This window comes from Pholis gunnellus, assembly GCF_910591455.1.
Source record: "Pholis gunnellus genome assembly, chromosome: 11".
Lineage (NCBI taxonomy): Eukaryota > Metazoa > Chordata > Actinopteri > Perciformes > Pholidae > Pholis > Pholis gunnellus.
The window spans coordinates 12,381,206-12,405,186 of NC_136538.1; the positions used below are offsets into that span (position 1 = coordinate 12,381,206).

At 43.2% G+C, this 23,981-nt stretch overlaps 1 protein-coding gene across 1 annotated transcript; it reads right to left on the reverse strand.

Annotated features, from left to right (window-relative positions):
• Nucleotides 1–170: 170 nt before the first annotated feature.
• Nucleotides 171–23,914, reverse strand: LOC306703102 (vinculin-like). Its single transcript, XM_079168941.1, has 22 exons — nt 23,537–23,914; nt 17,131–17,201; nt 15,866–16,016; nt 14,858–14,966; nt 13,418–13,540; nt 12,281–12,441; nt 10,351–10,441; nt 10,116–10,263; nt 9,857–10,010; nt 9,416–9,591; nt 8,128–8,318; nt 7,276–7,475; nt 6,797–6,925; nt 6,473–6,622; nt 6,262–6,370; nt 5,687–5,989; nt 5,481–5,605; nt 5,105–5,290; nt 3,787–3,993; nt 2,497–2,700; nt 2,301–2,405; nt 171–1,759 (listed from the first exon to the last, which is right to left on the reverse strand). The coding sequence occupies exons 1-22, from the start codon at nt 23,702–23,704 to the stop codon at nt 1,613–1,615; spliced, it is 3,408 nt and encodes a 1,135-aa protein (XP_079025067.1). The 5' UTR covers nt 23,705–23,914; the 3' UTR covers nt 171–1,612.
• Between the last annotated feature and the right edge of the window lie 67 nt (nt 23,915–23,981).

The window sequence follows — 23,981 nt, forward strand, 5'->3', positions numbered from 1 at the left end:
GCATGCTAGCATTGCCATTGTGAGCATTTTAGCATACAGATGTTAGCATTTAGCTTAGCACAGCCTCTCACAGCTGCTTGCATGGTAGTAGACATGTTGCATCTAATGTTATGTTTTGGTAACAGTGACTTACAAAAGTGAATGAAGAGGCAGACTCCAGTCCTCATTATTATAGTCTTTTATTCTTCCAAGGCACAGCAGATGTGTTGGCAGGGCGAGAAGCTTTCAGAATACATTCAGGCTGTGAATGAACACATCTAGTACACACAGGTTCACCCTGTCGCTCTCAGTGAGAGGTCAGTGACTGCTACATGCTTCGTCGGCCCAAATAAAGATGAAAATGCAGTTAACATTTAGAGCTCAGTCCCGAACCACCATGGGAACGGCTCACTAATACTGATTAAGTAAAGAGGCTTCACACATACACATAGATGACTAGATGAACGTCAATGCTTGATGTCACATAAAAAGGTTGTTTCTGACCTCAAACCACCGTCTCTAGGAAATCTGTGTTGATGCTTCAGAGCATTCAGAGTGGGACTGCTGAGCTCACACAAAGCCTAAAAGCAGGAAGTTGAATGGCTAAAATCATTGGTTTTGATACATTTTGAATATAATATCCAAACAGTTCAACTGTTACAGAGAGTGCAGAAACTAAACACAATTAGTTAAAAAATAAAAACAAAATACTTGAGCTTCTCTAAAGAGGTTTGTCTCGTTGTTGGTAATAACCTGGATTTTAATGTTTTTAGATGAATGTTGCAGTAACCTAAAACAAATCCTTTGGTATTGTTCACTGTTAAACTCAAAACAGACATTAAAAACATCTTAACTCCTCTTGACCTTTACTGTTACTCATAATGCAAATGTTGTGTGAAAACCTCTATTGTATCAACCTTCCTGTAATCAACACTATTGACAACCAGACATTTTTGTTTTAAATATACAATCATTTTTTTAAACTGTCATTTGCCTGTAAATCATAACACTTTTAATCCAGAATACTTTTTAGTCACCTTTGAATTCATAGATCTTCAGTTCAGAAGAGTGTCACTACTAAAAGTAAACATGAAGTGAGGAGAGCTCATCAGCCCACACAAGACTCCACACTCTAGTTGTCAAACTCAGTGTATAAAGCTCATAGCTGAGTGTTGTCCATAAAACAAATTACTGTATATACAATAGACAAGAAAAAAAAAAAATGAAAGTAAATGCTTCTAGAAGATAAGTATCTTAATGTTATAATTTGCCTTTAGAAAATAGAAAAAAACATTTTCATGCAAAAAATATATACCTGGGATTTGGATAAACTCTTGTAACACAACATACCAAAAATATATATTAAAAACTGTCTCCGATTAGCCCACATCTACGTGATACCACAGTTACAGATAAAGAGAACTGGAGAGCAAAGCTGAACTCACTCCAATAAATGAAACCTGCTTGATACCAAATCTAATGGTTCCTGGTAAAAAAACAACACATCACCATCAGTTTCCTCCTTGAATAGTGCTCATGTTTACTCATGATGAGTATGCATGTTTTACTCGAGGTGTGTGCTATCGGTGCTATGTAAGTTAAGAGTGTTACTAGTTTCAGTGACCAGGTTTGTTTATTGGTACCAGGGGGTCTTACGCACCCAGCGAAGGGTGCATCCTGAATCTGTGCGGATCCTGATTGAAGCTGCTTCTGCTTCTCTGACGGTCTCCTTCACTGACTGCATCAGATTCTGGGCGTTATGGACCAACATCTCTGTGGCCTGTTCAGGGAAACATTTAGAGGAGAATAAGTTAGGTGTAAAATAAGACAGGTGGGACACAATGAAAACAAGTTATCAGTTATTCAGCAGTGGTGGATAGTAACTAAATACATTTACTCAAGTACTTTATATACATTCAGAGAGAAATATTGTAGTTTTTATTCCACATTATTTAATTTAATTTTAGTACCTTTAGTTACTTTGCAAATTCAAATGAATAATGATAATAATTAATAATAAGATAAAACTTTGTGGGAAAATGTACAATCCACCCAGCAATATATGAAGTAGTTAAAAGTAGCCCCACCTTTACCAACATTAACATGATGTACACATGAATGCATCAATAATTTATGATGTACTGGTCCTCTGACTCATTATAAAATTCAGTGTTATATCAGTTACATTCCTTCCTGGCCCCATGTTGTCTTGCATAATATTGGTTCCAATGAGTAGTGCAGTGCTGTATACAGTCTTCAAATGTGTGGAAACAAGATCGCTGGTATTGAATTGATTCTCGGTATCAATTTCGTGAGTTTACCTGCTCTGACTCCTCTTCACTAATGTTTGTTCGTCCCAACATGGTGGCTTTGACAGTAGAGAGGATCTTCAGCTGAGTACTGATGGTAGGGATTCGTTCACACACCTTTAGAAGGAGAAAAAAAAAACGTGTAAATTATTTTCTGTACTAGACATAAAGGACTTTTCAGCATGTGTCTGTATGAGTATGTCCTTACCTGCAGCAGGTTAGTTCTGATGCGTCTATCAGTGCACTGCTTGGCCACTTCTTTAGCCAGCCTCGTCACCTCATCTGAGGCCTTGGCGATGTCCTTAGCACACTGAATAAGCGCTCGCTTGTTCCCGCTTCCACCACGGACCAGCCGAGACATTTCTGCCATCAGCAGAGCCATCCGCTTGGCTGCTGCTATGATGTCGTTGCCCTGTGAGGAGAGGGGAGGGGGTAGAGGAGGAAGCAGTAAGAGCAGGGTAGCAAGGTACTTGAGAGTAGCATGGCTTTGGATAAGAGATGAGAATGCAATGGAGACATTGTACGAGTCATGTTTCCACACATTTTTCTGATTATAATCAAAATGTAGGATACTGAAAATGTTGTTATCAAACAACACAAGAATGCTGGTCCTTTGTATGAATGAATTTGGATTACAAAAGCAAAACAGGCACTAAGTTTACAAGCAAAAAGCTGCATGCAGTGTTAGTACAAGTTAGCACATATTCTTCGTCCCTTGTGGAAGAAGATTATTCTGAATTTGATGTAGTTTTGAAGGGAGACAGTGTTGAGAGCCTTAACGTCTCCCTCACATTTCAGTCGACGTGAGGTTAGTACCCAGGGGGTGATGGTCACAGTGTTGGAGCGATCATTACGCACCCTGAGATTAAGAAGCAGAAGCAGGTGATCATAACAGGCAAGCAGGCGGTATAAACTACAAAACTACATCACCCAGAAGTCTTTGGGAAACTGTCATCCTTGGCCTTACAGGTTGGCAAAACAGCGAGTGACTCAGAGAAGTGATAACAGCGAGACGGAGCTCCTGGCTCCTCCTTTTAACCACTTGACCTCATCATGAACATAAGGGAGGGGGGGGGGGGGGGGGGACTTGTGAAGCCAGTGCCAGTTTATCCAGGTGGTGAAACAAACATACTTGCCATTCCAACAATCCTTGACTTTTAGTAAAACCTTTAGGGTGATGTCAGCACAACCGTGGGTCAACCACGTCTGAGTGTGATGCAACAAAAGCCACAGCTGGTTGGAGGTTTAGTGGCAGATACAGAGCTTATCGATTGCACAGACACAGTCAGATAGTACTCCAAAGGATGTTTCTTCATCCCGCAGAGAGGGATTAAACTCACCACACTAGTAGAGCCTCTTTGTGTGGTGCATTCATTTCTTTGCATGCGTGGATGTGTGTGTGTGCTTGTTTGGGGGTCAAAGAGCTGTATGACAATCCCAGCGACTCAAAACACTGGGACCCCGTTGTGTGTGCACTCATGTGCATGTGTGCGCAGACCTTGCTGGACCACTTGCGCGCCTCCTGGTGGAGAGCCTGGGCAGCTGCAAGCATGGGTTGATTGACAGGCTGGTTGGAGGGCATCATCAGCAGTTCGGGCTCATAGTCATCCTCACCATCAGTAAACTCATCTTCATCATCTACCTCTCTCTCCTCTACTGCCACCTCCTCCTCCTCTGGCTGGGTGGGGTGGGGAAGTAAGGGGGGCTGTTTGTCGTTGTTGGAGGATCAATTGGGATGGGGAGGAAAGGGAGGGAGGCAAAGAAGAGGGGAGGAGGAAAAAAAAAGGAATATGGAGAAGAAGGGAAGGAGAAAGCCAGGGATGGCAGGAGGAAAGGAAGCATGGGAAAAGGAGGCATTTAGTACAGTATGAGAGGCACTGGATGAAAGAACAGAGGACAGGAGATTTACAGGAGGGAGAAGGTGCGAATACACGCGCTGTGCAGGAGCAGGGAGAGTGGAGGTGAAACTGCACACGCAAGGAAAGATGGGGGGGAAAAAAAGAGGAAAGAGAAGCTGGTTTGGGCAGGTAGCAGGTGGATCTCGTGCCTTACTCTGAGGCAGTGGCTGAGTGGACAGTTTGTAAAGCATTTGCAAACAAGGTCTACCTGTAGCACACAACCAGTGGTTTGCATCCTTCTATTGTATTTAGGAGTGTAGCAGTGTGGTGGGAAACACAAAGACACCTCTGATGCATAGATCATTAAACAGGTGTGGGAAAACTGCCAGGAGAGCTATAGAGGGGGAAACGCTTAATAGCTTCACAAAGACAGCGAGAGGACATTGTTCCTGGAAAATGACGGGTTTTTTAACACAGAATAATGTTTTCTATATATAGTTCCTACACAGAAAAACACTTGGACACACACATACAGAACATAGACACCAATGGGGATAAGAGTGCAAAGAATACAAAGTCTTCCGCAAATATAGTGCGCTTGTTCTGTGGAGGTTGGATTGTCTCTCCACAACATCTTTCTATTTTGTGCACGTGAGTGTGTAAGCCATTAACAACATTTACATGCCAACACCTCGAACAGATGACAGTTTCCAGTTTCCCCTCTGAAATCTCCACTGATCTCCACATTACAGCGTCAACGAGATTTCAGGAAAAACTTGATTTCAGGACAATCACAGAATATGAGAATGCAATTCAAGTGTAACAGAGTCATGTCATATAACGTGACGTAGAGAAATCACGAACCAGCTAGCTTATTTTACCCAGACCTGTTTGTATGCTACTGATTTTGAAATGACACACATTTGATGGGGTGAATATGCAAACTGTATTTTTCTGTGTGTGTTTGTGTGAACTGACCTTGCTTGACCACTTGCGTGCCTCATCGTGCAGCTGCCTGGCGGCCACCATCATGGGCTCGCTGAGCACCTCTCCGACCTTCTGCTCCGGGAACTCCTCATCCTTCTCCTCTGGAGGAGGGGGACGAGGCGGGGGCACCTCGCCCTCTGGCAAGGGGGGCTTGGGTGGAGCCTGCTCATCACTAACCTGGAAAACATGCACATACGTTACCATACATATGCCGTTGTTCAAGGTCACTGCCACCAAAGCTGATGAAAAATCACTTTCCCGCTCCGTATCAATGCATGCATTTTCAGTAAGCGGTGGTAGGAAAGTGGTGGGTCATTCAAAGGTCTACTATGGATAATAGGAAATATGTGTGTTTGAATGTGCTTACATGGAGCTGGTCCAGGTCGGGTGGAGGAGGAGGGAAGTCAGGCTCCTGAGGTTGGAAGGCTTCTCTAACTTTGCCGACTGCAGCCAGGATCCTCAGACACGAGTCCAAATAGGCCTTTTGCAGAGCTGTGGAGGATAAAGAGAGATACTAAACTCAGTATATCGGTCTCATACAGTACCTTGAACATGTGTTTGCGCTTCCTGTACCTTTATCCTGTATGTTCCCAGCCACTGCTTTGGCGTCCATCACCATGGGTGAGATGGTGTGCGAGAGGATGTCTGACGCATGCTTCACTGTGTCTCTGAACCGCAGATCTTCAGAGTTCTCCACCTCCCTCTTAGCCACCAGCAGGACCCGATTAGCTCGTCTTGCTATGCTCGTTGCCCCGGCAACAAGCATTTGGGGCTGAACGTTCGCCATGGCAACTCGGCACTTGTCGATGTCTTTCTTTATAGCCTCCTCAGAGGCATCCAACAGAGATTTGGTGTCGATGGCTTCGTCCACCAGACCTGAGGTGCGCACACACACACACGCACGCGCGCGCGCACACACACACACACACACACACACACACACACACACACACACACACACACACACACACACACACACACACACACGCACACACACACACACACATTTATCTCTCTATTATCTCATTTGCTGTTTGTTCATGTAGTCTGGGATGTATTTGTTGCAGCCTGCTGTGATACTATAACTACTTGTAAATGTAAAATTGTCAATATCTAAGTAACATACGAAAGGTTAAGAAAATGCTCACCGGTGAGTTTCTCCACATTGTCAATCCACTGGTTCTTCATGGTGTCAAAGTGCTCGTATGCTGCTTTATTTCCAGGATTCTTCAACAAGATCTGAGCCGCAGAGGTCACCTGCACATTAACAAACGTGTCAGATTGTGTGCGACAGCCTCGGACAGCCTAATTATTGTACGCAATTGTGTAAATCAGGGACACTGAAGCTAACATTAGCACCTGCGGTGTGAGCTCCCTGGCATGTTTCACAGCAGCATGTATCCCCTCTACTGTACTTTTATTGGCTGCTCCCACGGCAGCAGCCTTCTCTGCAGTCGCACCCAGCCGACCTGCGTGGGCCTCGAAGTTCCCTGCACGCTCTTCAAAAACCTACAACAAACATTCATACTTGTTTAGTCAGACTGCAGTCACAATCATCCTCTCTCACTGGGTTCCCATTCTTTACACACACACACACACACACACACACACACACACACACACACACACACACGCAACATCTGGATGGACCAAACTCAGCACAGATTTTTTGACATTACTGACCTCCACTCTGTTGGGGGCGTCAGCTGGAGCAGTTGCGGCCACAGCCAGCAGTTTGATAGGGGTAGTGGTGTCACTGAAAACGTCAGATACTTCCTGGGTCATCACCTCCTGCATGTGCTGCCTCAGGTCCTTGTAGAAGCAGAGAGTGTCATCAGTCCACTAGGTGGAGCTCTGCACCAACACTTAAATAAGAATTACCATGCATGCAGCATATATACAAGGCAAGAGTTTTGTATGGATGCACCATTCGATAAACTGGATATATTCTAGATGTCTTGTGCATTGTTTTCTTCAAAATTCCCCGTAACTTGACACAGCCTGACACATTTTGTATATTTAGAAACTTTGTGATCTTCCTTCTAATTTAAAACAACCTCTGTGGGTTTGAACACTGTTTGGCCACACAGCACAAGTTTGTAATGACAGTGGAGTGATTCATTCATAAATGAATGTGTGTGTTTGTGAGGCCGTTGAGCTACCTTTAGGCTGTCCTTCAGTTGTGCGGCTGTAGCTCGTGCATGAGGGGCCTCAGCCTCGCCCCTGCCGGCCATGTCTGCCAAAGATGTCATGAGAGCTTCTGTTCGGTCGCTGCGTCCAATCATGTCGTGCCGGTACGGGCCTAACAGGCCTCCCGCTAGCCTCCTCCCTTCTCCAACCATTCCTCTGATTGCTGCCTGACCTGGTGGGGAGACACAGGGCTCAAGTCATCCTCAAATCACTTCTGGACACACAATATCTCCTCTGTCTTCGATAAAGACCCAGATACAACAAGGGGTGAGAAAATATATCTTTGCTTGTAAATTATAGAAGTGGTCATACAGTTTATAGTGTTTTTGGTTATATCCTCTAAGAAAGCATAACGTGGACAGGTACCTGTGTTCCACTGTAGTATTTCACACTCTGCTCCCAAAGGGAAGCATGGGAGGAAATAGGAAACAATCAAATGACAGAACAGGGATACAGCAACAGGCATCAAAACAAAACAATACAGTGCTTCCTAAATGACTAAGTAAGTTAAGTAAGTCATTCAGTGATCCACTATGGGCGTTTCAGGAACTTGCATCAGTCACCAGCACAGTCACGTCCGTGCCACATTCATAAATATTGAAGATGAGACACTTTGCGTCCTCGTCGTGGACGACAAACACCTCACATCGTTCAGGAGCCCAATGACTGCTAAGACAAAGAGTCTTGGCTGGGTGCTGCTTTGAGCACTTTCACCTACTCTCCATCATCCACACACAGGCTGACAAAAGGCATGGAAGGTCAGAGTGTTTATTTTTGAACTACTAGATCACCCTTCCTGAGAGCCGTCATCCAACCCCTCTCACCTACTCCTCTGTCGTCCACTCCAGGGTTGTTCGCCCAGCGGAGGGCCTGCTCCATCTTGCCCTCCAAAGTCACGGCAGGTTTGGTTGGTCTCATGTTGGCCACGGCCCGGTTGGTTTTGGACTGCAGGGTCAACAGCGCCGACCCAATCTGCTTTGCCAATGCACGGGCCTCTGGGCTGTCACCTTTACCCCTGAGACAGAGATAGATAGCGATATGATTTAAGGGGGAATCAAAAAGGTGTAAAAGCCATGTAGTGCGGAGATTAAATACAGACTTCAAACCCACCAAATGTCTCACCACACCTCTGTTAGACACCACCTTAAAAGGAAATACCGTCAAAAGGCTGAGGCCACTTTTTCATCTGCTTTTGTCCACTTCAATTTTTGTCTTGTGTGGAAGTAAAAATAAAAATGTACTCATTACTGGTTTGTACTGAGGCCATGTGTGTTTTTCACAGAGATAAACGTACAAGTTCAGTTCAAGGAAATATATTGTGAGTTTCTTTATAATTGACAGAAGGCCAAACAAATAACTAATTGTCTATATATACTTGAAATATGAGAATATGAAATATTACTTTATGTCTGTAGTATTTCTTTTCAAGACGTGACTGTACAGGCAGTCCTTATAAGACCACACAGTGTTTATAAATATAAATAGCCATATTATAAAAGTACTATCTTTCCTAGACAAGATGTGATTGTGTATGATTATTTCTAAAATGTTCCTGTGTACTAGTGCAGTCACATTATTCTAATCTGATCTGATCCACAGCTGGGCCATTTGATTCACGTTGTCATATCTCTGGCTTCCTTTTATGGTCAATACAAGCAGTAGAAGTGGAGTACAAAGAATATATTCAAAATGGTCGCTCATCTTGTCGTGAGTCACTGAACTACAGAACCCTTTAGTGAATTACCTGCTCTAAACCCGATGAACTGGCCATCAGACTGCATTTGAAAATGTTTTAAAATATGTTATTCAGTGGCATGAACCTTCAGTGGTATTTTCCTTCAAGGTTTACTACGTTTTTGATCCTGAAACTGTTACCGACCCTCCACATTATTACCATCGCCCCATTTGTTCCACAACATATTCAAACAGAAACCTTATCGTAGGACTGATGCCCAGGGTTGACAGGCAACAACATATTTTCCAGGCAGGCATAATATGCCACCTATTGATGGCATGAGGCTGCAGTTTGATCCTAGAAAAAGAGGGTCTAACAATTACATAAAGTCACAAAACATCGTTGGTCATGCATGTGTCAAAGGAAGGAAAGCGTACTGCCTGCGTAGATCCACAAGTCTGGCGGTGAGGCCTGCGATCTCACTGATGGAGCGCAGGATGTCATCCCTCTCTTTGGGGTCTTCACACAGATCGGCGATGCGCTTGGCTTCAACTAGTAGCGCTCTGATGTTCTCCTCTCCCTCAGGACCGCCGTTAGGATCAGCCAGCCAGGCCTAGAAATGCACATATATGGGTTCTAATCTGATGAAAAACGCAACAGAAACATGTATATGCAAGGATGGGAAAAGTTCACTAATTTGAATTACATTGAGCATTTAGCAGTTGCTCTTATAACATTAGCTGATATCTTAAACTATTTACTGAAAAGAACAATCAAACAGAACAAAAGAGACAGCGATAGTATCAGCACAATGCAGAGAGGAAGTGTCATTCACTGGCGAGAGGGTTAACATGGATTACTGTCTTGTTTTATCTGACCTGTGCAGCGTCCAGCCTCCTGGCAATGGCCTGCTTGGCATTGATTAGAGCCTCCAGTCTGCGAGCAGCACTGTCCACTTTGCCGAACAACAAGTCTAAGCCCTGTGAGCACTGGCCTGCACGCTGCACACACCCCGGGGTCGGGCCCTGGCCTCTGTCATAAAAGAAAAACACACACAGCTCACACAAGATGACAAAATATATGAACACATGGAAGTAAAGAAAACATAACTCACGTTCTCTCATACAAACACACTACCTGGCTCGTAGATCAGCAATCTGGTCAGTCATTTGTCCCAGAGCCTTAGTGGTTGCCAGAATATCTTTCCTTTCCTTCCCAGCACACAACTCTCCCACCTTACCAGCTTCATCCAGTATCACACGCAGGGCCACCTCGCCGGGGTCTCCTGGGAACGACGACACGCCACAGGATCACGTTGTGAAATAATATTAAAAAAAAGCTGATTTAGGGTTTTAGCAGTTTTGGCAGTTACCTGGTTGTCCATGGGGGTCTTTGAGCCAGCCTTTAGCTTGTGCCATCTTTGACTCAATCAAAGCGAGACATCGCTTCAAAGCCTCCATATCCTGAGGGGAAGAGAGAATGCAGCATTGTGTATAGCTCTATCTAAACAGCAGTGGGTATTACGTTATAAAGGTACCACTTTACTTCGTGGCATACTGTAAATAAAGAATTGCCAGTGACGACTTCAGTAGTAATTTTCTATAAACAGCTGGGCACTGTAATTTTTTAGCAAAAGCTACTCAGTCAGGGCTAAATAGAGCTTTTGCTGGGGACTACTTTCAGTGGCAGATTAATACACATTTGCAGTTCAACTCAGTATTTACGGCATATTGATTCAACATAAATTACAATGCTGCTTTATACTTTATCAGGCTTTGGCTACACAAGCAATACTTGTTATTGGGAACATTTCACTGTTGTTTCTGATCTTTTTGAGGGATTTGTCAACAAGAAGAAAAATATAAAATATTACCAGGTTTTTCCATTAAACTAAAGGATCCCAGAAAAGTGTAATCATTGATGATTTACAAACATTAATAGAAGCAAACCTTGTATATGTGTTACTCATTAATAAATGGTTACTGCCAAAAATATCTACTTAATCGTGGGCTCTCAAACTGGTGACCCGAAAGTTAATTTTATTAATGTTTATTATCTGTAAAGCAGTAGTAAATGATTCATTAACTGAATAGTCGTTAGTAAAAACACAACTCTTTGTGTTACATTCAGAAATAATAATTTTAGATGAAAAAGGGTAAAACGAGGCATTTAACGAGGGATGATCACGAACTCTTTGCTTTATAACAGATGGAGAGAAAAATGACTTGTTCCAGCTCAGAGAAGAATGAGCCGCTTAAGTGGAAGCGTTCAATACAACCCATCTATTATGGATGTGTCTGGACACCAACCAGCATATTTCTATAATTCATGACCAAAGTGGAGGACAGTCATCGTGTGCCGGCGGATCCCCCACACACCGACAGTAATTGCTCATCACAGCTCATACACAGAGTATATGCGTTATGTTCACAGCAAACACATATACACGAAACACAAACAGACAGATCATTGTCTGAGGGAGCTGTGTGCCAAGATACATGCAGGGTTACGGGTTAGACTAGTGAAACAGATTTTAACTTTACCAGTAAATGATCTCGTGACACAGTCTCTCACTGATGTGTCCAAAGAAACATTTCCAAGAGCGTATACTCTGCCCCAAAACAGCATCTTATTGTGCTACCGGCAGCTCTAGCACACAGTAAACATCAGCAGCACAGGAACGAAAATACCATGATTGAACATGGATTGAATTTCTGTAGCTGTTATTGTCAAAAAACAAACAAGTTATTTAGCTTAAAACTTAAATAACTGTTATCTGTTTCAAGCCAGTTGACTCAAATGGACATCATAGAGACAAACAGATGCACATTTAACAATATTGTGGCAATATAGGTCACGTCTAACAGCTAACAGTCAGTGGATCAAAACACATGACACACTGACAGATATGTAAGCATGAGGAAATGACTTCCTTCACTCTCTCACACAGACAGACTTGCATGCTGGAAACTGCAGAGGGGGAGAGAAACAGGCTTACCTTCTACAGGGAGGAAAATAATGGAGGAGGAAGGTAAAGAAAGAAAAGAAAAAGAAAAACCAGGAGTTATACTATCCAGCAAAAAAGAAAAAGTGGAGACAGAAAGTAAAGAGTGAATTGTTTCGGGAGATGCTCTCTGCAGCACAGGTGTGTGGATCGAGTGTGTGGCTATGTGTGTGCAAACACGCACTCCAAAGCAAAAGTGATTATCTGATTTAGGTATGTGGGCATTTTGAAAGTTTTGGGGGGTTTAGGGTATAAAATGAAGAAAAATCAGAGTTCACATGAGCGACACAGCTCATACATTATTGGCCCAGGCGTCTTCATCCCACGTGGTGAGCTGTAAGACTCTTATGATCTCGTTGATTTCAGCGCTCATCTTTTCATAGATAAACCTTCTGTTCCTCTCTGCCTCCTCAACGCCGGCACCTCGACTGCTCTTGGTTGCGACAAAAATCTTTATAGCTGAGGACAGAAACATGAGCACGTATGATTACAGTCAAACAGAAGCATATATTTATCACTAGGAGCCACAATAAGCTACTTTTTATTAGAAAATCCCCTACTAGTAGTGTAGTATAAAAAAGACCTTGTGACAAAACCCCAAAAGAAACACGTGGACTACACCGTATCTCACCAGGAATGTGAAGACATATTCAACAAACAAAAACTTTACTGGTCAGTTTGGGGACAGCGGAAACAACCTTTTATCACCTTTTACATTGATATGGCACACTTGTGAGCAAACAGTTGCCTATTTATACATCCAGCAGATACAAAGCAACACTATCGTGTTTTTGGCCGCTTGATACAAGTCCACTATTCACTCTCCTTTTAGCTCTGTCTTTGGTCTCCACCGTCTCCTTAGGGATATTTCTGACTCATTAGCTGCTAAAAGCTCTATTATGATCACCATTTAGTGGCTAACTTAGTCTTTCTGGTGCTGAATGCGTACAGTGGGTTTGTCAGAGCTTTTTCAAAAGCAACACTGATGAGAAAGATGTGAGAAAACCAAAACAGTGAAGTTGAGGACTGGAAAACAAAAACATGAACTAAACGATGCTTAAACGCTCCATAGAGGAAGCTGCAGATTTACTTATCTGGGGGTTCATCACTTACCAGTAACAAGTAGTTAAATTATCAATTTTTTACATTAAAAAAATGATTATAGTCCCTTTTAAAGCTGCAAGATCTGAGATTGGGAGCATTTATATTGCCTCTCAAACGGTTTTCAACATGGCGGCAGCGAGCTGGCGTCTCACAGCTGGTTGGTGATCTTGCAACAAATGTGTTTTACATTACAGCTGTAACAGGGCTCCTCTTCTTTGCTGGTGCTAGCAGCTAGTGTGCAGTCAGTCTGTCATCCCCAGCAGCTAATGACTGTAATTATCAACGTTGCTATAACGACTGTCGGATGCTCAGTGACCTGTGCTGCAACTACCTGATATAAGAACAGGCAGCAGCTCCTTGACAGTGTTCATGGAGTTGACGAGCATCTGTCTGTGTTCTTGGTGCGTCAGCTCCTGCTGCCTCTCCTCAATCATCTTTGACATTTTAGTCATCCCTGAGGAAAAGAAAAAAAACACGGGCAGAAGGGAAAATCGTTACGAGGTTCGTTAGCGTGAGCGTCACAGTTTTAACTGCACCACGAACAATCAGAGGCCGAGGGCTTCCTCCAGCGCATTCAGCAACTGAGTAGCTCCAACACATCCAAACAGATCATTACTTCATGGGCGTCTGATCTCGTACAATGACAGCATCAGTCAAGTGTGGGAAAGCCTTGGCATCAGATTTCCTCCAGCTCATTATGCCGCAGTGCTCTGACAACCCAATTGACCTTTTACCTCAGATGATAAATAGCCTGTTTATGGACCTGCTCTGCCTGCCAGTGCAAAGACTCTGATCCTTAATCACTCCATCTTAGAGTCAGAGGAGCAGTCGGTAGTTAATTTAGTTTTTCATCATGACACATGCATCTTTAACCAACAGAATAGTCTGACAAAGGTCGATTGCGCTGATAATGCTTTTGCCAAATAGTGTGATGCATTTGTAATATCGGTAATTAACTGTACAGTTTGAGTTTAGAGGATTTTGATCGAGATTCTGTGGCTCATAGGACTCATGCATTTGCTCCTGATGTTAAGAAATAGCCTGTAACTAGAACAGGGCTGCAACTGACCATTACCTTCCTTATCAATTAAACTGCTGATTATTCTCTTGATTACTTAATGTATCATTTGGTCTACGAATTGTCAGATCATTTTGAAAATTGTCCCTCAAAAGTCCATCATTTTCAAATTGCTTGTTTTGTCCGACCAACAGCCTAGAAAGATATTCAGTTAACTATCACATAAAACAAAGAAAATCAGCAACTTGATCAACGTATTGATCTATTCACTTCTTAACCGGACAGTTCCCCTGCTGAAACACTGCTGGTGCAGAGATGTTGTGCTTCCTTAAAATAGACATTTTTGACTGAAAATGTGCAGTAATGGCCAGAGATTTTAATGCATGGCCGAAAACTAAATACGATTTATGAATGTGTTTTGAGGTTATTTATCTACGGCTTGGATTGGTTGCAGTAAAAGCATTTTCTGAAATATATATGAAAGCTGTACAAATCTCATTTTCATTATTATTATTTTTCGTAGACATTTATTGCTCGTACCTCTTTCCCCCGTATTTCTACACTTTTTCTGCTATCTCCTACAGCGTATATGCTCAAACTAATTTTGGACGTGGGCTCTTTTAATAGAACTAAGTGATTCTCAGTTTTAGTCAAACTGCATTAAACTTCACCCATAAAGTGACATTTAACAAACCACATGGCGTCGTCTAATTGAGTAGCAGCTTTAAAGCCAAAAAGAAAGCTCCTGCTGACCTGGTCCCAGGTTCTTGGTGTAAGTGATGAGGTCCTCCATGGTCTCCACCACCTCAGCTACTGTCAGGTACTCTAGGATACCTTTACACACACGAATTATCTTACGCACCTAAGACACAACACAGACATAATCACAAGCAGAACGTGTATTCAGGGATAAAACAACGGCTGATAATGATGATTAGAGACACATTTCTTCTTTATAAGAACAAAATTCAATGTGTGCATGAGCTTTTTCTAAGACAGTGTTGAAGCTATTCTGTTTCCTTGTGTGGTGTCTGTGTGTGTGTGTGTGTGTTTGTGTGTATGTGTACAGTCTTGTGATGTACGTCTTGTGACTGTGAGAAGTTGCTCTTTAAAAATGAGGCTATAGTGATGAGACATGGTGAGCAGTATCACGTGCCTAATGTGATTCCACTTATCAGACACACACACACACACACACACACACACACACACACACACACACACACACACACACACACACACACACACACACACACACACACATGCTACCAGCCTAATCCTAACCCTTACCATAACCTTTACTTAAACCTAGCTTTACCCTAACCTTAAACCAGGTCTTCACCATAAAATGTAATGATTTATGTTATGGGAATATGCATTTTGTCTCCAAAAGGGGAGCGAGTAAACAGATTTATGTCCCCACAACATGGGTAATAAACACACACACACACACACACACACACACACACACACTATGCAGGCTGGTACATACCATATCCTCACACACACAAACACACATCGTGAGTTATGACAGAGGGAAGTCATTTGATCTCAGTGATAAGATCTGGCTTCATTTGAGACTCCATTAAAGACTTGCTCTGAGCTGAGTTCCTCCTTCCTCTGTGCAGCTATATAAAGCTTTATTTCCCTGAAAGATACCACACCTCTGAAGTAAGAGTGATTCTCAGGTCACACATAAGGAGGCAAACAAACACACACACACACACACACACACACACACACACACACACACACACACACCTCTGCTTCATCAAAGGTGAGGAGCAGGTCGGATGTTCCAGAAAGTATCCCTCTGGATCCATCGATCAGGTAATCTCGTGCAGGAACAGAGTATGGATCTGCCTTTAGCATCTGAGCTGCCTGGACGAGCTTAGAGCTCGAATTCTCCACCCTGAAAATACACAGCTGGCTTAAGACGAGCAGCATAAATACATTTACGAATCATAGGAATTTAACGCTCCGTAAATCAAATAGATTAGATCTCATGTCTAGAAAAGAAAGCCATCTGCCACTCTCTTAAATAAGCTGCTCTTCTGGTAACCAGAGATGGCTATAAGGACACACATGGGGAAGAGCACCAACTTTGAACAGATTTTTCTGTCTGGTTCTACATTTTGTCTCATCCATATAAAGAGCAATGACAAAGCTTTAAATGTCCTGTAATTAAATCTGGGACTTGCAATAATGTATTCTTTAATTCAGTTTCATCTGCCCATTTCTCATTAACATTATGCAAGAGTGGTGAACGTTTGGGGATTTAATTTGCTAACTTGAATTGACGATTCCTTAGAGCTCAATAATTAGCTTAACCTGAAGATGGATTTTAAGAGGACTTGAATAAAGCCATGTCCCTCCTCTTTCTGACCCCCCATTGGTCAGGGTATCCATGGCTGCTGGTTCATCTAAATTTAGGCTGGTTCACATTCCCGCACGCCCCTTTCTAAGCCCTGTGAGTGAGATTTATGTTGTAGCCCTGCATATGTGTGGGCCTGAGAGAGCAGTGTGTGGATCTGCTCGAGGTCTGCACCTCTTTTTTTTTATTACGGAAATTGAAAAACAAGCAACAACAAGAAGGAAATTAGGGAGAGGACAAACTGGAAATTGATGATATCAAATGCACCGTAAAAAGCATACCCACACACAAACAAATGCTACACACACAGGCAAGCAGACACAGCCAGATGTCAACGTTGCAGGATTGCTGAGTAGCAGCTCTCAAGAGTTCATGTCAGCTCTTTGGATGCAAGCTGGAGAGAACAACAAACAGCCTCTTAGCAGTCTGGAGGAAGGGAGCAGGAAAGTTGCCCCGGGGGCCTCAGAAGTGGCTCTTTGTTGCAGCTGGGAACGCAGCCACGTTTCGTGACATTAAACAGTTCTCTGTCTACTGACATAAAGTGGATCACTTCCATAATTTTCTCACTGGGTATTTCTGTGAGTGACGGGTGGGTGAGAGAGGGACAGAAGGGAGAACGTTTTCTTGCACAGTGCGTCAGAGTCAGACTCACTTAATGAACGCTGGAGGCATGTCTCTCTTCATCACCTGGTCCTCGGTGGTTTGAACGGTCTCCTTGCCCACCTGAAACGCACACATGCACACACAGAGATGGCACATTTATTTTATTATCATTAGCTGCAGCGAGACAGGAAATACTATTCAAGTGAGCACTATTAATAGTCTGAGGGGTGAACGGGTGTGTATCAATTCACACCTATTTCAACCCTGCGTGCATGTCTTTTAAAGCTTCGAGGAGAGGCAGCTCGGGCTCTGGTCGACTTGGACGTCTGTTATTCTACATGAGGGCGGGTCGCGGGAAACACTGCTCTAGTGGAGGTCTGCAGAGTCATCAGTACAACATCAACGATACAGAAATGTTTGCTAGGAGTGTAATAACTTTCCACGTTAAATCAGGCACAAATGATATTCAGGAGCTGGTAAATGTATGTGCTCTCTTTTTAACTGAACAAATAGAACTCGTCAGTCTTAACTGAGAGTATTGATTTTTCTATTAGAGCAGCTTGTAGATTGTTTTTCGTCCTGTCTGTGTCCCACAATGTTTTCTTTCTAAATGCAATTCAAACTTAAATCGTTGTCGTTATTTCCATACGTTAAGGATCTTGATTTGTTTTTTCTGCAGATTTGGTTGCACACAATGAACATTGTCACTCCACAAATACGTAAACAATGCATTACATAGGAGTTTCTATTTTGCCGTCAAACATTATAACACCACTGACAAACACATTTTTGTATTCTTGTCCTGCTGTGGTTGTTATTGTATTAAGCATTTTCATATTCTGTTTATTGCAAAGAAGCATGATCGCCTCCATGGTGATTTTAATATGAACAACACATTTTCACTGTTTTGTTGGGGTAACACACACACACACACACAAACACACACACACAAACAGGTGACACTGCTCACGTCTTCTGTAGATGTTCATATGTTGATGCAGCTGGCTGAGAAACCACATGTCTCTAAAACACTGGCTCTCACAAAACACGTCCTACAACACACGAGCCAGCACCCACACACACACACACACACGCGCACACACACACACACACACACGCACACTTGAGATGCAATTACAGTGAGATGATGACATCAGTCTCTTGCTGCTGCATCGATGAAAGTCAGTTAATAGACTCTCTGGCTCCAGCCATCACACAGCGCATTCAAGCAACACAGATTCACCTCCACAACACTGAACCACTTTGCCGTTACAGTCATTTATGCTGCTGTCAAAAAGCAAGAAAAGCAATTTCAGTCAATGTTATGCTTTGTAATAGTAAAACATCAATAATTATTGTCAGTGGTTGTATTTTATGAACCACGGGAACAAGAATGGTCAGTGTTTTCATCTTTGTCTAACTAATGTAAGTAACACAATATAACTCTTGCTTTGAAATGACCAATCAAGCTCAAGTATTTAATTTACCTTTAATCTGTAATTCAATATCCAACTACAGCCAACAACATGTAATGATAGTACTGAGATAATGAACTTCTACACATAAATAAGATGTAGTTCATGATCATTCCACCCTTCCGAAATTAAAAGTATTCTTTTGCATCCTACTATGGTTCATTTAGGTCTAAGTTTGATACTGTACGTCTGGCAGTGCTGTACGAATGAATGTTCACAAACCCTACGAAAATATGCAAAACAATATTTGATGGCTTAAATATATGTTGGTGAATTTCCTTGTTTACAAAATGCAGGGATTTTTTCCAGCTCTAAACTGTGAGGAATGCGGCTCTACGAGTAGAGCTCACCGTGAGGAAACCCTCTGGACAAACTCACAAACATCAGGTGACCGATCAAAGAGCTGCGTGAGCTCCAGAGTTTCCTGTAATCAGCCACGCTTGGCATCGATTATTCAATACATAATTAATGAGAAGTGAAGTGGTTTGCTGGATTGACAGTGTGATGTGTGTGTTGTTGTACAACTCGAAAAGTGTGACGGCTTCAGCAGGAAACAGACGGCTGTCAATCAAAGTTGACACAATACAATTAGTCTGAGCTCAGAGGCGTCGGCTCTGATGTGGTCACAGCTCTTTTCTCTTTTTGTAGACTTATTATTTTACATAGGACATGGAATCCGTCCAATCAACACAATCAGCTCCTGCATGTAATGCCTAATAATTATTTTATTAGATAACGTCTTGGACAATGTAACCACAACGTCTGAGGTTCAGAGTTAGCTGTTGCATACCGACTTTTATCATTTCCGGTCACTTTTCTTCTGTCTGCTGTCAAGTCAAAGAAGAGTAATGTTAAGATATTCAGAAAAGAGCAATGTACACATGTGAGACATACTCACAAGATAAAAATCACACACGTTTGACATTATGTCCTTTTAACAACGTTATTCATTATTCATGCTTGTGTTCGTCTGGGGGATGCTACTTCCAAATTCACTCTCTTTTGGGCTCTATTTTGGTTTCCACAAAGGAAACATCTGAGGGAAATATCTGGTTCTTTGGCTACTAAAAGTGTTCACCAGCTTGTCGCTAACTTCTGCTGTTTGGTGTTGAGTGTACAGTTGCCTGCTGAAAGCAAAGCTGATGAGAGCTGTGAGAGTGAGCAAACACAGGATAGTTGAACGACGTAACACCAACACAATGAGCTGAAACACTCTGTGGTGCTGAAAGGAGCTACAAAGTTGGGTGATGCTTCCCTGAAGGTGACCCTTTTCACGTTACACATGGTTGGTTAGGGCAGCTTCAAAGACACACCCAAATGACTTATTTCATCCTAAATTACATCATTGAGCGGGATGAAATTCTGTTAAATAACGAACCAATTTAATAACTATAACCATTTAAGCACGTGAGAACACAATATACAGAAAATGGATATCATTTTGTAATACAACATAAGCCAGGAGTAGATTTAACGCAGACTGAGAAGCAGATGAGATGTGTGGACACACAGCCGGAAACTAAGACTCATCCACTCAGCCAATGAAGAAGGCAGAGCAGGCTGAGGACAGTTGGTGTGTGTGTGTGTGTGTGTGTGTGTGTGTGTGTGTAGGGGGTTGAAGGCGGGCGGGTGGACTATGAGGCTTGGCAGAGTCTGGTCTGAAGACGCCAGAGACACTTTCCCTCCTTCACAGGGTGCCGGACTCAGACTGAAAGTGGTTATCCCCTCATCACTCCATCCCTCCTTTCCTCACTCTGCATCACGCTGTTTGACAGTTTCAGTCGTCAATTTCGCTCCTCGCATCCCTCGTCTCCCTCGTCTCCCTCTCTTTCTCTCTCCAGTGTGTGGTTACTTCACTCAACGGTGAATCTATTTATTCCTTCCTCCCCATCCCCCCCAGACATACTTAGGATCTATGTTCACTCCTTCAGGAGCAGATACTTCACAAACACCACCGAGGCGGCTCGCTCTCTGTCATCCGCACAACTTCGGCAAGCTCACACTTTCAACCAAGCAGCCTCCTGCAGATCTTTAGTCGAACGAGCGTCAACCCACTCACAACCTCTGACAGATTGAGATTGACACCATCTTGTTATATGCGTCTAAGTGTCTCAGTGACCTAGATTTTGAGTACCCCCCACAGCTAGCCCACCCCGGACGGGGTAATTGTATCAGTGTGCAGTGAGACTCTCGTGGTGATGGTGGCATGTTGCTGGATACTGTGTTATATCTTAGCTCAAACTGCGCAAGTGTAGAAATGAATCAGCTTTCTAAAATAAAGCATGTGTCCTCAGAAGTGTGTGTGTGTGTGTGTATTTGCGCTTAAGGTGTCTTTTACATCTAATTAAGTTCACCTGCCCAGCAACCATCCAGTGCTGATTTTACAAGCTCTGTTCTCAAGGCACCTTGTGTGCTCTCTTTCAACACCTTCTTGTCAACCACTTACTCTCTCTCTTAACTCTCACTGCTCTCCTCATCAGTGGACTGCACAACCACTCATAATGACTTCTTCAACTGTGTATGCAGGCAGTTAGCTGCGCTGCTATCATGAGTGTCTGAGAGTACAAAATGCAACGTTAAATGCTAGGAAAAGACAGGATCTGAGGAGAGTTATCTGCATGTTTTGCTTTTCCTCTATTGTGTTCATATTTGTATCCCTCCATCCTGACGGCATTTCCTCAGTTCGACACCTTCCAGTGTCAGAGTGTCCTCAGCCCTCATCCCTCTTTGTAAGCTTGCATCTCCATTGTCTGAAAGCCAGAGACATGCCTGAGGCTGCTATTAGCCTCCTTCTGCTCACTGTCTGGATGGATCAACTGAATGGATCAACGTGGACAAGCGGAGAAAGAGAGAGGGATGGGGAGGTGTGACCGGTAGCAATGGGGTATCAAGGACTCGGTGCAGCTGGATGGTATCGCATTAAAGGGGGATTTTTCATTAAGATACGGCACTGCGCTTGAGTTCAAACTGAATAGCCCTTTACATTATCAGTTAATGAGATATTTATCTAAATGATCTCAAGTGTCCTTGCACAGGGAAGCAGCAGCATTATGTGTGAACTATTCAAAACTTTAATGTGACGACTATTAGAACAATAAAAGAGCCTTATTCACTCTAAACTACTTTAAAGGAACAATTCACACAGCAAGCCCCATACAACTTTTCCACTCACATAGTTTTCATGTGATGTCTCCAAACCACTGCAAATCACCCCAGATAACTGAATGGATAGATCACTCTGATTAAGACAAAAAAATAAGTTTGGGTGGACTGTCCCTTTAAAATTCACTAATAACTTAAATTCAGTGTGCAGTTTGTACTCAAAGGTTTTGCAGTGTCACTTTGTAATAACGTAGCATGTCATAAATTATAGTTAAATGGCTTGATTTAATATCATTTCTTTCACACTTAAACTGAGAAAGCAATGGAATATATTCCAGTCATCGATAAAAATGATGGTCGACCGTGATAATGCAAAATATGAATGATTTTCCTGGAGTGGATTTGCATAATCCAAATGTTTGTCTTACTTCAAAATTATTCTGTATTCTTACACATGTCACAAAAAAAATGGCATCTAGCCAGCAGTTTAGTCCTTTCCAGACGAGTAATCGTGGTCCCCTGCATCGCAGCATCATGAGTAACAGTTTGGAACTTTATTTCAAAAAGGCAGTCCAACTGAAAACAAGTAGAGGAGCCAGAAGATCAGTACTAGGCATGTGCTTAAGGAATATGCAGCAGAATACAATAAAAACGTACAAAAGGGTGCGAGCAAAATACAACTGCTAAGATGCCCAACAGAGCACAGACAGCTCCTCCCAAGTCTGCCACACAACCTGCCTTAACAGCTTCTGTGGCATCCTGTCTGATCAAGTCTGCTCCAAGTGTGGCCTCCCACCCTCAGAGATACATTTAGGCTCAAATTAACATGGAACCAACTTCTTTTCATACTCGATAATTAAAGCGTAAATGAGTGAATGTCTGCCTGCTTCTGATTTCTCCTGAGTGAGTGAAGCCCGGTTGCCCCGGCATCAATGACAATGACCCGGACCGGCATTAATGATGTGGCCCGTATTGATTTTTCCAGTCAGTGCTTACAGAGGAGACATCATTGTCTGACTGAAGCTTGTCTCTTTCTATACAAAATGACCATTTAGACTCAAGGTGACGGGATGGGAGAGGTAAAGTGGGGTCGAAGGAGTGAGGAAAAGAGAGAACAGGGATGAAAGTGTAGGAGGGGGAGAGGTGGGAGTCTGATAAATGACCACAGAGTATATATGCTCTCTACGGACAAGTAATTGTTCTACAAACTGAAAATTCTGCAATAATCTATCTATCACAGTGTGTGAGTGTCAGTGCGTGTGTTTGTGTTTGTGTGTGTGTGTGTGTGTGTGTGTGTGTGTGTGTGTGTGTGTGTGTGTGTGTGTGTGTGTGTGTGTGTGTGTGTGTGAGTGAGAGAGAGAGAGAGAGAGAGAGAGAGAGAGAGAGAGAGAGAGAGAGAGAGAGAGAGAGAGCTTCCTGTAAATTCAATCAGCACTCGTTTCTTCTGCCCCACAAACTTCATTGAGCTCACTGGCCACCTGATTAGAGCAAAGTTTGACATGCTGCTGCTGCAAAAAAAAATGACAATTAAAAATCTAGCCTGCTGCATGAGCTCATGAAACACGCATGGGCGTCAGCTGGATTTGTGGCAGTTTTATCATTTTAATAATGGCGAGCAAAGATCAAGATGGGATTGCAATAAATCTAACCGGTAGCCACGCTGTGTTTCACTGCTCCATGCGTAGTGCAGGACCGTGTGCTGACCTACTGTTGTAATCATGTATGATTGATTCAATGAGAGTCATACAGTCAGACCAGTCACCACCAGTTTGTCTCCACGAATGGTCGATTTATGAAGTTTGGATGACGGGCGAACTGGATGCACACACTTTGCCATTGAGGCTTTCAGTGACGGACTGGTTCAAACTCGGGACTCACCCGTACAAGGTTACTGACTGCCGCCTGCACCGCGGCCACCGGCACCGTCAGATCTGGGATGGCTTTACCGTCCACCTCCCCTTCCTCGTGCATGATGACCAGGTGGGAGATCTGCTGGGCCACCGGCTCCAGGATACTCTCGATGGTCTTGGTGTGAAACACCGGCATCGTGAACGTCGTTTACCGCAGCCCCGACAGAAGAAAAAGCGGCTGGTCGCTCCAGCACTATAGATCCCCGCCTCTCTCCTCTCCTTCCCTCTCCTCTCCTCTCCTCCTCTCTCCTCTCCTCTCCTCACTGACACCGACAGGAGGACAAATCCCGAGTTGTCAGTCCAGCCCCTGAGACGAAAACCCTCAAACGCGTCTCTCCTGCCGGTGTGCACACCGTCTCCTCTGGTGAGCACCTCGGTAAAGACTGGACTCAGTCGGTCGGTGTCCACCGGTG

What these genes read in the sequence shown, in the direction of transcription:
- LOC306703102 (XM_079168941.1), bottom strand. Translation starts at nt 23,704, where the DNA reads ATGCCGGTGTTTCACACCAAGACCATCGAGAGTATCCTGGAGCCGGTG. An exon ending in AAGACGCCTGGGCCAATAAT is followed by an intron (nt 10,442 to 12,280) that starts GTATGAGCTGTG and finishes TCTTCCCCTCAG; the next exon opens with GATATGGAGGCTTTGAAGCG. An exon ending in ACGCCCCCAACAGAGTGGAG is followed by an intron (nt 6,623 to 6,796) that starts GTCAGTAATGTC and finishes TGTTTGTTGTAG; the next exon opens with GTTTTTGAAGAGCGTGCAGG.